General features: G+C 40.5%; 1 protein-coding gene across 5 annotated transcripts in view; it reads left to right on the top strand.

The window, feature by feature from the left end:
* cv-c (RhoGTPase activating protein) overlaps window positions 1–13,587 on the top strand; it is a 698,249-nt gene that overhangs the window by 311,741 nt on the left and 372,921 nt on the right. For all 5 annotated transcript variants that reach the window (XM_083119445.1, XM_083119448.1, XM_083119450.1 and 2 more), the window contains exons 4-6: window positions 4,819–5,175; window positions 7,569–8,087; window positions 9,665–9,707. In XM_083119445.1, coding sequence (XP_082975571.1) covers window positions 4,819–5,175; window positions 7,569–8,087; window positions 9,665–9,707 — 919 coding nt within the window. The remainder of the gene's footprint in view (window positions 1–4,818; window positions 5,176–7,568; window positions 8,088–9,664; window positions 9,708–13,587) is intronic.

Below are 13,587 nucleotides of genomic sequence, written 5' to 3' on the forward strand. Positions count from 1 at the left end.
TGGTGACGACGTATCCTTGTAATCAAGGGGTCCCGGGTAAGATACCGGGTGGAAGCAAATAGTGGTTCGGATCCCACTTTAAACTGTATGTCCAGTCCCGATTAGGCTTTCTGTGCATAAAGTGGACTTAAAAACAAAAACTCAAAATTTAAACGCTTTGACTGATTTCACTCAAATGCAATGCCATACAATCTCCAAAGACCCGAAACTGATGCAAAAGTTTAGGTCAAGAACTCTAAAAGTTATCATTGTCACAAAATTAGCTTAACTCTCACCATTCCACTTTATTGTAAACATTCTATTCGCGTTCTGAATCTAAAAATCTATGCCTAATGCATGGTGTGGAGAGAGTGTTAATAAGGCAACGACTTCAAAATAAACTCTTACAAAAACTGTTTTACAACAATGCCCGTTGTGGTATTATGCTTACTAAATACTCACAAGAGGAAAGATCATGTCAGACCTTCCTCTCTTAACAGTACGACACGTTAAGAGGCGGTTCATTGTGTAGTAAAAATCCTTAACGTCAACTTCCACCGAACTGCGGAGAATGTAGCACCTGAGGTCTTAGAAACGTGACAAGTCTTCCTTCCCTGTTTGAGATAACAGTGTCGAAACTGCAACATCAACAAGCGTGGAAAAAACAAGTACCGCACACTTGGATGGTCAATATGTCAGTCTTGACCAGCGAAGAGGAAAATTGTTGGCAAATTCGACAAGGAAGTGTTGACTGTAAAAAGACATTGCTGGACGTCTCTCCTTTTCGGCGATGGCATTCATGCTTCGCATGAACTGTCTTGAAACTTGCAGAACCAGTGAGGCGAGGGTTTTTCCACGTGCTCGCCATAGTGATATATGCCGAAGCAGACTCGCTGACCTTGCGTTGCATTGTTCACTGGAGGGAGGCTGGAAGCGAGTTGCTACTCTTATTTGGCTGCAGTTTCATCTGGAGGAAACAGGGCGATTCTCAAGAGGGGGCAAGGGGGGGGGCAAGCCTCGCTTCAGGCAATAGAGCATCATTGTAGTTATCCAGAGCGCATTGTCCTTCAGTTGACATTGTGTTGTGTTGGTGACGATCCCCTTCCTTAGCTCTTATTGGTATTGTGTTCGGTGAATTGTAAATTCTGCTTGTAGGACATTATGCTGATTTGTAGTTGCTCGATTTCAGTGTACGAGGTGGGTTCAAAAAGTTCCATTGTATTTTTGAAAGAACAAGTGTGTCTCTTTATTGTAGTTTCCAAGGTGGGTTGTATAGTCGCGGACATTTCTGGGTTGTAGCAACACATTTGAGTTCCAATGGGTTCATTACAATCCAGAAGTGTCCGTGACTGTAGAAATGGATTGCTTAGGTGACGTCACATACAAGTCCTTGGTGTGCTGGAGAATAATGGACAGGTATTTCAAGTTTTGTGAAATAAATTTAATTTGGATTAAACTGCACAGCTTAGTTGGAAAATCAAACTCCAGAACAGGGTTTTTTTCCCCTCAATTTTGTAAGACCCTCCACTAGTCTGTCACACCTTCTTCCCAAATGCAAAACAAACCCATCTCAATATGTTCAACCTTGGACAATTGATTGGTGATGTGATCCGTTCGCTTAATCTGGTGGTGAGATTTGGTGATCACCTCGATGTAGAACAAGATTCTTGTTCCTTCCGGAAAAGAAAAAAGAGTGCAATTTAGCAGAGAATGATGCCATGGACTTGCTCCCAAATAGACCCAGGCATTATGGACAAACAAAAAGAGAATACGATTCAATTTCATTTTCTTGCATTAAAGTTATTGTGTGTAAAAATGTACAATTTGTGTATAATGTGAAGTATCACATTTGTCTTTTCACATCATTCAATTTATCCTTAGTTCATAAAAAGACAGTAATAACAGAAATAATCCAATTATTTCAGATATATATAGTGAAATCGTGGAGAAAGCAGATCATTCACTTCATAAAATAATTTGTATTGAATAGGCGACATCTATGGGCTAAAATCATAAGCTGAAATATGGAATGGTGAAAATAATAGAATTACAACTGGTACAAATAATTATAGATTTAGGAGTAATGATTGATTATAAACTTACATTTTCTTCTGGGATTTATAATGCGTACGTGCAAGGAGTTCAAAAGTGTCTGATGTTTAATAATGTCAGATTCAAGATTGGATACTCATGTATAGTGTGGCACCCTCCAACCCAGCAAGACATAAATAAAACAGAACAGATTGAAACTAAACTCATAAAATGCAAATGAAATGGAATTTACCCTCAATGGAATCCCGTGAGAGTCTTCTCAAATATTTTAACTTAACATCACAACAGCCGAATCGTGCACCAGCTCATTTTCCTTCTCAAAATCGTACAAAAATCGCATCAAAGCTCTCTATTCGTCCTGTCACTGCTGGAATTCTACGTCCCCTGGATCAAGTTACGACAGAGGAAGCAACTTTTCAGCCTCCAACGCAGTAGAACCAACGCACTGGCAATATCGCCAATTTGGAACATGTATCAAATATTTAACGTTATTATTAAAAATGAAAACAGCGTGGACATATTTGCCCCGACTTTAACGTTGAAAAGGACACTGCTAAAACACAATAGAACCTAAGACTGGTATGTTTCTTTAATGAATGTTTCCAATTATATACAGTAAAACCTCGTTAATTCGGAGCAGAATGCAAGGTTTTAAATGTGGGAGAAGCCAACAAGAGAACTTCCCAAAGAAAAGGCAGTCAACCACTGGTGAAATTCTGTTTCTCGCAGACTTTGTGCTGTACTGTATAGTGTATTTAGGCCTATGCCCTTTAAATACACCATAATAGACGTGTTTTGTTGCTGTAAACTGAGTTTTAATGCACTTTTTACTGTTCTTCTAGGTTATTTCAGTTAAACCGGTCAACTTATACCTCCATTAGTCCGGATTAACGAGGTTTTACTGTATATATTGCATTGATTTCTTCTATAATGTTTTAGTTGTATATGAATGCCATGACTGGATAATATACGTGCTTATTTCCTTAAATAAATACATTTTTAAATTTTATCATGCATAAAGATGGGTAATGATTATAAATTGTTATATGTACCATAAAAAAAATTTTGAATCTGAATCAATAAAGTTACATTAAATAGGGTAATCATGTAATGGCTGTTAATTCTTAATAATGGTCGTGTTTATAAGGATCAGAATTGCAGTCACTAAAAATGGCGTAGTAAAACTTAAAGATTCGAATCATATTTTGCTACATATTTCGGGCACTGCTCCACATTTAATCCTGCTTTCGTCAACTTGTAGACACTATTGTTAGAACGAAAAGTAGTCAGTAGATCAGTGGTACTGAAACTACGCTTATCCCCAGGAGAACATGAACGACTTGAAGGGGGTTCGCGATCAGCTCGAAAGAGAAATGTGGAGAATACCCACACGACCACATTTTTGATGCAGGTGTGTAGAGAAGACTTCATTGTTACAGACTTCATGGCTTTAACACTCGACAGGGAAATAAGGCTGATTTTGTCACTGCCACTCGTATCTTTGTTTCATATGTTTTGAAATCAAATACTCCTTCGAAATCTATATTAGACTAGAATTGGATCCGAATCTCCTCTTGAAAGTTTCAAGTGCACAACGAGACATCAAGAAGCTATGCAGGCACATCCTTCTCGCTAGAAACTCTGAGAATTTACAATAAGAAAAACTCCTAAAATTGTGCCCGACAAACTTATTTTTGTTCTTTACTTTTTACTCGGGGACGAAAAAATACGTGTTTAATAAGTGAAAGAAAGCTATTCAATGATATCACACTTGATTCCCCACTCCCACCCCCTGGGGGTGGGGCGGGGGGCAACTGTGAAATTTTAAATGGAAACCCTCATTTTGTATTGTAGAATCGAAAAGAGGACTTCATTCCCAGTCCAACGAGCTATCAACCATCCTCCTAGCTCAATTAAAGTGAAAATTTCATAAGACCCAAAAAAATTTCAAAGGGACGCTCTGCTCCTAATTGAGCTAGAGTGAAAGCTATTGCAGATTCGGAATCTGCACGTGAAAACATTTCAATAGTGATTCCGAATCTGCAATCGCTCTAGCTCAATTAGTATCAGAGCGTCCCTTTGACTTTTTTTTTTTTTTTTTTTTTTTTTTTTTTTTTTTTTTTTGCGAAAATTGAAAATTGCTGTATCTCAGTTCCTAATTGAGCTAGGAGGATGGTTGATAGCTCGTTGGACTCTGAATGAAGTCCTCTTTCTGATTCTACCAATACAAACCAATACAAAATGGGGGTTTCCAGATAAAATTTCAGTTGCCCCCAGGGGGCGGGGGTGGGGAATCAAGTGCGATATCATTGAATAGCTTTCTTTCACTTACTAAACAAGTATTTTTTCGTTTTCCGATTCCATGTGTATTTCTCACGATAAGTGACCGTTCCGGGACTTTTGGACCACCCGGTATGAAAGTTTATTTATACACTTCTTAGCATAAATGTGTTTCACATTTTTATTCTTCTAAATAATCATATCAGTTGGGAAAACCAAATAAAGTAATAAACGTAGGATTCTAATGTTTGTTTACCGTCTTTCCACATACAGCCCGAATGTCATTTTGCCCTATTGTAGATACACGGCACCAACATATAAAAAACGTCCCACCATTGGGCACCCCAAACCCCCCTATTCGGAGAAAACCTATGGTGAGGGTACATTAGACGTGTAGTTACGACTAAAGGGTACAATGAGAAAAAAGTCTGAGAACCACTGCAGTAGATAGAACATTGTCTTTAAAAATCACGAGTGTTGCTATAAGGTTGCAATTGTTGTTCACAGAGCCCAGGGGATCTCCAGAGCTTCATAAAGCGCGTTCAGGACACAATCACTCCAGACCCGGACATCATGGCGGACGTCGGGACGCAGACCTCGCCGATGGACCTTTCCCCCAGTTCGAGCTTCACGTGGGTGTCGGAGTGCAGCTCCCTGGTGCTGAGTGGCTCCGAGGGCGAGACCAGCCGCCGCTCGTCCTCCCACTCGCCTCTCTCGGACTCGGAGGACGGAGGCCCGGAGGAGGACGTCCATAGCTCCGGGGATTCGCTGAGCGAGTCTCTCGAGGCTGGGCCGGAGTCCGGGATCGGAACGGCTTCCCCGAGGGACAGGGCGTCCAGATCCCCGGATCCTGCCCGGAATAAGGTAAGCAATTGTCCAGAATATCCAAATGGCGCTCTCGAGTGCATTTTAATATCTACGCTGTTCGGTAATTTTAGGAGTAATATTTGGACCTAAAAGCATAATTTAGAACTGCACAATTTGTATTCCTGTTCAGACATTATTACAATAATTAAATCAAGACGACTTAGGTGGGCAGGCCATGTGGCACGAATGGGAGAGGAAAGAGGAGTTTACAGGATTCTTTTTGGGAAATGTGATGGTAAGAGACCTGTAGGAAGGCCAAGACGAAGATGGAGGGACAACTTTGAGATAGACCTAAAGGAAGTCAGTACGGATGGAAAAGATTGGATTGATCATGCCCAGGACAGGGACAGATGGAAGGCTTGTGTTGCTGCAGCCATAAACCTTCAGGTTTAAAAGAGCTAGAGAGTTGGTTAGCGAGGACCGCAGCAGATGCCCCGCACCTCCACCTTGGGGTGTTATGAACCAAACTTAGGCTGTGCCAGCCTAAAGCAACTCGCATATACGAGAGTTACCTTTTACATGTAAAGGGACTCGTCCCTGAGAAATAAGGAGAACACTTTAACATTCACTATTTCACGCTTCGATTGACTGATCTGGCAGGGTCAAGATGCATTAGAAAAGGATGTTCGTTTACCTGTAGATCTTAGATGTCAAGATCGTCTCTGCTGATTTGGATGATAAGGCACGGTCCCCGAAATGAAACTTTGATAGCGTACCGCTCCTCGCTGTGCCTGTTGGTGTATCAATCGATAATCAGGCTATAAATTGGAGGCAACAACTGTTCACTCGATAACTTTCTGATTACAACTGGGCGAGTTCCGTTCTGTCGTTAACCGTGCCTTTTTGCATAAGGCTGACGTTACGTTATTTAAAGTTTTAAAGATCCGCTGAAGATCTCCGGTGTAATAAGCTTGTAATAACTGCTTCAGCCGGACCCCTTGGCGAAGTGAATAGTCTGTTGTGCTATGACGCCAGGGGACCCGGGATCGAGTCACGCCTTTGTCGTGATACGGTTATGTCTATTATTTTAATAACAAACATTACAGACATGACATACATGTTGAACCATGACTGTTTTGAATCGATACACATGCTCAATATGAAATTATACTTATAATATTTGAATCAGTTTGACTATGATGAAAGCAACAGAAGATCGCAGTTTGTGACTTGTCTCTTTTCCCGAACACCCTAGATATAATACCGAATTCATCCATTCACACATACGTACACGTGTGTGTGTGTCATGAGTGACTGGCGGTGTTTCTGATCGAATATGAGTGAGTTCTACTTATGACGTTCAGTTGCAAAAATAAACGGTAGTTTGGTTGCATAATTTATGCTGTTGTTCTAAAGCCAGTAACTTGTTTAACGGGTCGTATGGAGATTGATCCCTCAACCCCTACCCTCCGAAGAACCTTTGAAGATAAAAAATAATCATCACTCACTTTGTGTACCATAACTATATTTTTAAAAACTGAATCATTAAAATTATATTAATAGGGCTAACTGTATAATGGCCGTTAATACTTTAATAACGGACTTGTTTATGTTTTATATCTGGTTTTACGGTACTTGGATGGTACCGGAAATTGACGTTCTTCGACTTTCATTTCTCCAGTCATGCTTATAACGATCAGATCACATTTTGCCACTTGCGACCACGAACTTCGAATACCGCTTCATACTTAATTTTGCTTTGTATTTGTATTCTCCGTGACAGTGTTTGACAACCTTCGTCTCCCCTAACTCAGCAAAAACCACAGCCGTCAGTGGCGAGTTCTGGATTTTTGGAAAGGAAGGCTAGGTTACGTGTACCATTTTTTAGTAGTATATACTCTTTTCAATCCCTACAGATTTCCTTTACGTCCATCTCAACGTTATCCCTCCATCTTCGTCTTGACCTCCCTACAGGTCTCTTACCATCAGGTTTCCCAACAAGAATCCTGTAAACTCTTCTTTCCTCTCCCATTCGTGCCACATGGCCTGCCCACCTAAGTCTTCTTGATTTAATCATTCTAATAATATCTGGACATGAATACAAATTATGTAGTTCTAAATTATATAACCTTCTCCACTCACCTGTCTCATCCCTTTTAGGTCCAAATACTTTCCTAAGGATTTTAGTTTCAAATACTCTATAATTTATGTTCCTCTTTCAATGTAAGGGACCACGTTTCGCATCCATATAAGTATACAGGCAAAATTACTGTTTTGTATATTTTAACATTACATTTCTTAAACTTTTATCTTCTCGTATAATATCTATGAAGAGAAAAGTAACACGCATTTCCTGAATTAAGCCTGATTTTTATTTCCTCTTATGTTAATAATGTAAATGTAAAATGATGAATGGTTTAAGATTTTTTTTGCTTGATTTATGATTCTAGGTTCGTCGTAAGGAAACATGGGAGAAGCTCCGGCGAAGGCACTCCGGGAAGCGATCCGGAAGCTTCCGGAAGAACCAGGAAGTCTGGATTCGCAGAGAGAACGTGGAAACCCAGACGAACGCCGACGGCTGTCCCGGTTCCCCCCTGAAGGAGGATTCGTCGAGCGGAGCTGACGAGGTCGAGAAGAAGCAGCAGCGTCGAACCCGGGCCGCGAGCCCCGAGGCCACGCCGAGAGACCAGACGCGTCCCCGGATGTCCTCCCTGCCAAAGCCCAAGATCAAGCCGCTCCTCCTCCGGTCGAGCCCTGCCGGGTCCACCTCGAGCAACTTCGAGACCACGCCGAGCGAGGAGCGAGCGCCGTCCCTACCCAGCCCGACCACGGCCTCGCTCAAGATACCCACGAGCCCCCTGGTGGCAGAACTAGGAACCAAGTCGTCGTCCGCGCCGCTGCTGAAGAATCCAGCACCATCTGGCGGCGAAAGTGGGAAGTCGCAGGACGACGGAGTCGGGAGCAAGAGGGTAAGTGGATGTTTTTTTCCTTAGCTTTCACGCTGCGAGTTTCAGTTTCTTTTAAATCGGGAATGCTTTGAGCTCTTTGCTACCACTAAACCGTACACATTTTCCCAATTTGTATTTGCAATGGGTAGAAGATTGCAAAAATATATATGAATACACAAATACATAATGGAAAGTGACAAGAATAAAACATGCATACAGAGTGAGTGCAAGAAAATATTATTACAGCAAGCAGCAAATGCCACAGTAGCAGGCCCGTAGCCAGAATTTTATTTCGTGGGTGGGGTGGGCTCATTCCTTATCAGCAGCCGCTATCTAAAGGTGAAAAAGTTGGCGGGCAGAAACCTTGAGGAATTTTTAAGTATGTCACAACTTAATATACAAGATCTTTAATCCTGCTAAGGAAGAAAAATTAATTACCACTGTACACTATTTAAAACAGATATTTCTGGATTGAGGGGGAGGCTTCAGCCCCCCCGAGCTCCTTCACTGGTTACGTCCCTTAATAGTAGACAAATTTTTCACCACCATGTTCATTCATTTTTTTCCTTCCGTTGATTTACTTTGTATTATTATTATATGCTTGTTGTATTGTACGTGCAAATGTTAGTCATGTAATTATGTTCATATTCCTCGCCCAACAAACTCGAAGAGCAACATTTTTTAATTTTATGTTACTTACCTTTCCCCCCTCTTTATTCTTTGCAATCTTGTGGATGAATGATGATTAGATATGACATTAATGAAGGGATGAACGCAAAAGTTCCCGCGCCATGGCTGTGTGGTGTAAGGCGTCAGGCTTTGTTACCAAGCTACGGGCCACGGATTAATTGGAGTCTCGTGAGAAAAGCGTAACAATCTTCTATGATTTCGGCCTGTGTATGGGACTGGTGACTGAGGAAATCTGCTGCGAATGAGAAGCGTTACCCTTTCACGGAAACCTACAACAACGACTCGGGGGTTCGTCGTGTTCACCACACGTCACCCCGTAACTGGTTGGATGATCTCACACATATGCTGGGAATGAGGCCGGCAGTCGGTAGGTAGGCCTTGGCCCTCAAGGGTCGTTACACCACGGGATATTATTATTTATGAACGCAAAAGAACACACATGCAGTAGAGATGCAAACCCAGAACATTCGGAATCTATAGAGTGCCTCTGGTGATGTAGTGTTTATTTACAATTCTTGCGTTTGACGCTACGAAAGTCTCAAGATTTGTCATTTCAGCGATATATAGATGCTTACACCAGAAATGAAGGAAGGAAATTTCCCAATTTTTTTTTAATCTCTCAGCACGGCGTCCGAATATATTTCCCGCCGTACGCGACGAAACCTTCGAAATGGCCCATAAAGACTCTCCAGCACGCAACTGAATATCCCGAGATGAGTTACGACCCTCGTCGCATCCTTTAAATGTCATCAGTCGCGGGAACGAATCATGGCGAAACAATCGCTTCACGAGCAGTAATGGCTGCCATTCAACGCTACTTCGTCAGACCCATGAACTCATATTTGCTTCGCATGAAATCCGCTTTAACACGTACTCTGGGATTTCAATATTCTTTTCCTCTCTTTCAGATCCTCGTGCAGCCAAGATCGCACTCGGAGCGGCATCTTGCAGGTAAGTTCACAATTTATATTTGTATTCTTCAGTGTGACTATACGACGCACGCTTTTAGAAGCGATATCGGGCGGGGCCACGCAGAGGGTGTGCGTGGCGATCAGCCAATGGCAGGAGTGCAACGTTGTACAGTTAGGAGACTGCGGCGCGGAAGTATTTTTCTTTCGCGCAAGAATTTTTCATAAAATTCGCCACATTAAGGTTCATCATAACATGGGGAAACCAAGTGTTAGGTAATAATCAAAATCTAATTATTGATAACATCTCGTTTGAACCCGTTTCCAAATTCAAATACTTAGGAGTAATATTAACAAATGAAAATTATATTAAAGAGGAAATAAAAAGTAGGCTTAATTCAGGAAATGCATGTTACTTCTCTCTTCATAAACTTTTGTCTTCTCGTTTAATATCTAAGAAACTAAAAGTTAAAATATACAAAACAGTAATTTTGCCTGTAGTATTATATGGGTGTGAAACTTGGTCCCTTACATTGAAAGAGCAACATAAATTGAGAGTATTTGAAAATAAGATCCTTAGGAAAATCTTTGGACCTAAAAGGGATGAGGAGACAGGTGAGTGGAGAAGGTTACATAATTTAGAACTACATAATTTGTACTCATGTCCAGATATTATTAGAATAATTAAATCAAGAAGACTTAGGTGGGCAGGCCATGTGGCACGAATGAGAGAGGAAAGAGGAGTTTACAGGATTCTTGTTGGGAAACCAGATGGTAAGAGACCTGTAGGAAGGCCAAGACGAAGATGGAGGGACAACGTTGAGATGGACCTAAAGGAAATTGGTAGGGATGGAAAAGAGTATATAGATCTTGCTCAAGATAGGGACAGATGGAAGGCCTGTGTTTCTGCAGCCATGAACCTTCGGGTTTAAGAAGGCTAGAGAGTTAGTTAGTTATGGGGAAATACATTTTGAACCTGATTGTCCAAGTCCCATGAATTTCCGTCGCATACAGCCAGAGTTATCGTTCCTTGAAGATACCTCCTTTGTCGTTAAAAGTGCCTTAGTGTGATAGCCTGAGGTGAAACACGTCTGTTAGTGACACGTGACACCAACAGTGTTGCCAGTGTCCCTCGTAATATTGTGAAAACATCGATTTTTGGAACAGCCCATTTATTCCCTCCTGCAATGTTTTTGAAACTTCGTCAAAGTTCTTTTTCTGTCAAATTCATTAGATGGCCATCCAAATTGTTCGTTGGTATTGTGAAATGTTGCAATAATTTACCTCAGTGAGTTCTGTGCATCAATATACACGATTTGCAAATATTTTTTTTCCGCCTTTGGCAACACTTTGCTTATTTGTTATTAAAACATGCATGTTCTTACATATGTTTGTCTCTCTAAATTTTCCCTATATACAGGGCATTCTCTTGGCGGAAAGCGTTTCTTCTCATTCCGTTTCGCTATTCCGTTATACGGTCGTAAACACCGGGTTGCGTGACTTTTCGGACACTCTGTATATATATACTGATGTTTTGTCAAATCGCCACAGATGGTGCTAAGGGTTTCCAGATAGAAAATGGACGGACTGGGAGCACTACAATTTCCTTCTTTGGGGTGATGGAAAAATAAGTATAGAAAAAATTAAATTAGAGAAAAAGCTATTGAACTGTAATGCTATGGGCCAACCCTGATGTCCTTGCTATACTGGGAATAACGTGAAACATGAATTCACTAGAATGATTCTAAAAAAAATGGACAAATATTTAAGAGCAAAGTTTTTAGTTACTGTATTTACACAATTAACAAAAAGTTTTAAAAAGAAAAACTCTGTGAAGCTCAGAATAGAGCGCGTGGGAAGGCAACAGCTACAATGTTTTTATGAATATACTGATACAATGAAGAGCGAGCAACATTTAGCTATATTTAATCACTGTCATTGAATTTACACATTCAAAACAAAATATGAAAGTAAACGCGCTGAATGCTTTGTTGTATTCAAATGCTAACTCCGCGCGCTAGTGTGCTCAATTAAATCCATTGAGCGAGTTGTATGTTGTCCTACAACAATTAATTGTTGAAATAAAAGTTGAAAACGCTTCAGTTAACCGGTTGCCATGTTGCCTGAGTGAATAACAAGGCCATAATTTTCTCAGAACTTCCGGCTTCGCAGTGAATGTTTACCAACCATGTTTTCCTTGTTCCATACAACCATTTCCTCTACACCTATGGTATTCAGCGCATAATAGGCGCTTTAGAAATAATCGACCCTTCACCTTGTTATGTATCAACACACGCCTGCCTTTTATCAAGTTCTTCATAGCGATCACTTTTTTCCCCCTTCTTTGTTCTGCTTCACTACCAAGTTCGGCGCGTAAACAGGTGTACATTTTGCGGTCACCAGGTAAATTGGTGTCGATGTTGAGCAAGGGGTTTAAAATTCGTGGAACTTTTTCAAATCTGGAAGCATCAGTTGCCATAGTAACGGAATTTAATTAGCTCATCGACTTATAAGTTGGTATTGGCTTTGAAAGTTTTGCTTGGGTTGTTGTCGCTAACGTTGTCACGCATGGTTTGTCTGTTATCACATTCAGTGGCATGTTATCTCCGCACACCAAGTACCAGTTTTGGAAAGAAGATTTGAACTTTATTATCGAGTTCGTTTGTACAGTTCTTTCGATTCGACGTGAAGGGGAAATTTAGATAAAATAATTTTATTTCCATCCAACTTGTCGAAATGTGTCAGGAGAATTGCCCCAAGCTGGGCGCCATATTTTACAATGTTAACCTCAGTGCCGAAATGTTTACATTGTGAACTCTCTACTGTCACATCATAAACAGAAAATCCCAAGTAACCATTCAAGATCTGACAATGTAATAAAGTTTGGTTAATTACCATAACACAATTTAGTCTTCTTCCTTGCTAAAGGGTTCTGATAACGTAATTTCATTTCATTAATTTTGGAGAGCAGATTCAGAGAGTTACGGTGACTTTTTATTTCACTTGGCTCTTAGAGAGATGCTTTAGGATTTTTATTTCATCAAATTTGTAGATGATATTAAATTCAGGTGATGTCATGATATCCATGTAACCGGTTAGATTCTTAATATTAATTGCATTTAATGGCTTATTTCACCAAGTAAGTTATTTTGGTTTAAATGATTTCGCCTGATCTATTTCACAAAAGTCATTCTTAGGGTTCAAGTGATTTCACCTGGTCCATTTCACAGAAGTCTCTAAGGTTCAAGTGCTTTCATCTGGTCCATTGTACAGAAGACATTCTTAGGGTTCAAGTTGTTTCATCTCGTAGAAGTCATTCTTAGAATTGAAGTGGTTTCACCTCGCCATTTCACAGAAGTCATTCTTAGAATTGAAGTGGTTTGACCTCGCCATTTCACAGAAGTCATTCTTAGGATTCAAGTGGTTTCATCTGGTACATTTTACAGAAGACATTCTTAGGGTTCCAAGTTGTTTCACCTGATACATTTCACAGAAGTCATTCTTAGAGTTCAAGTGGTTTCATCTGGGCCATTTCACAGAAGTCATTCTTAGGGTTCAAGTGGTTTCGTTTCACCTTGTCCATTTCACAGAAGTCATTCTTAGGATTGAAGTGGTTTCACCTCGCCATTTCACAGAAGTCATTCTTAGGATTGAAGTGGTTTCACCTCGCCATTTCACAAAAGTCATTCTTAGGGTTCAAGTGGTTTCACCTCGCCATTTCACAGAAGTCATCCTTAGGGTTTAAGTGGTTTCACCTGGTCCATTTCACAGAAGAGATTCTTAATGTTTTATTAATTTCATCCTGTCAGTTTCAACAAAAAGATTCGAGTGTTGATGTGATTACACCGGATTATGTTCACTGTAACTTTCAAGTAATTTGATTCCATTCAACTCTCTACAGTATACATTGAGTTTAGGTTTGT

This window comes from Lepisma saccharinum, chromosome 3 (assembly GCF_977018435.1).
Source record: "Lepisma saccharinum chromosome 3, izLepSacc3.1, whole genome shotgun sequence".
Classification (NCBI taxonomy): domain Eukaryota; kingdom Metazoa; phylum Arthropoda; class Insecta; order Zygentoma; family Lepismatidae; genus Lepisma; species Lepisma saccharinum.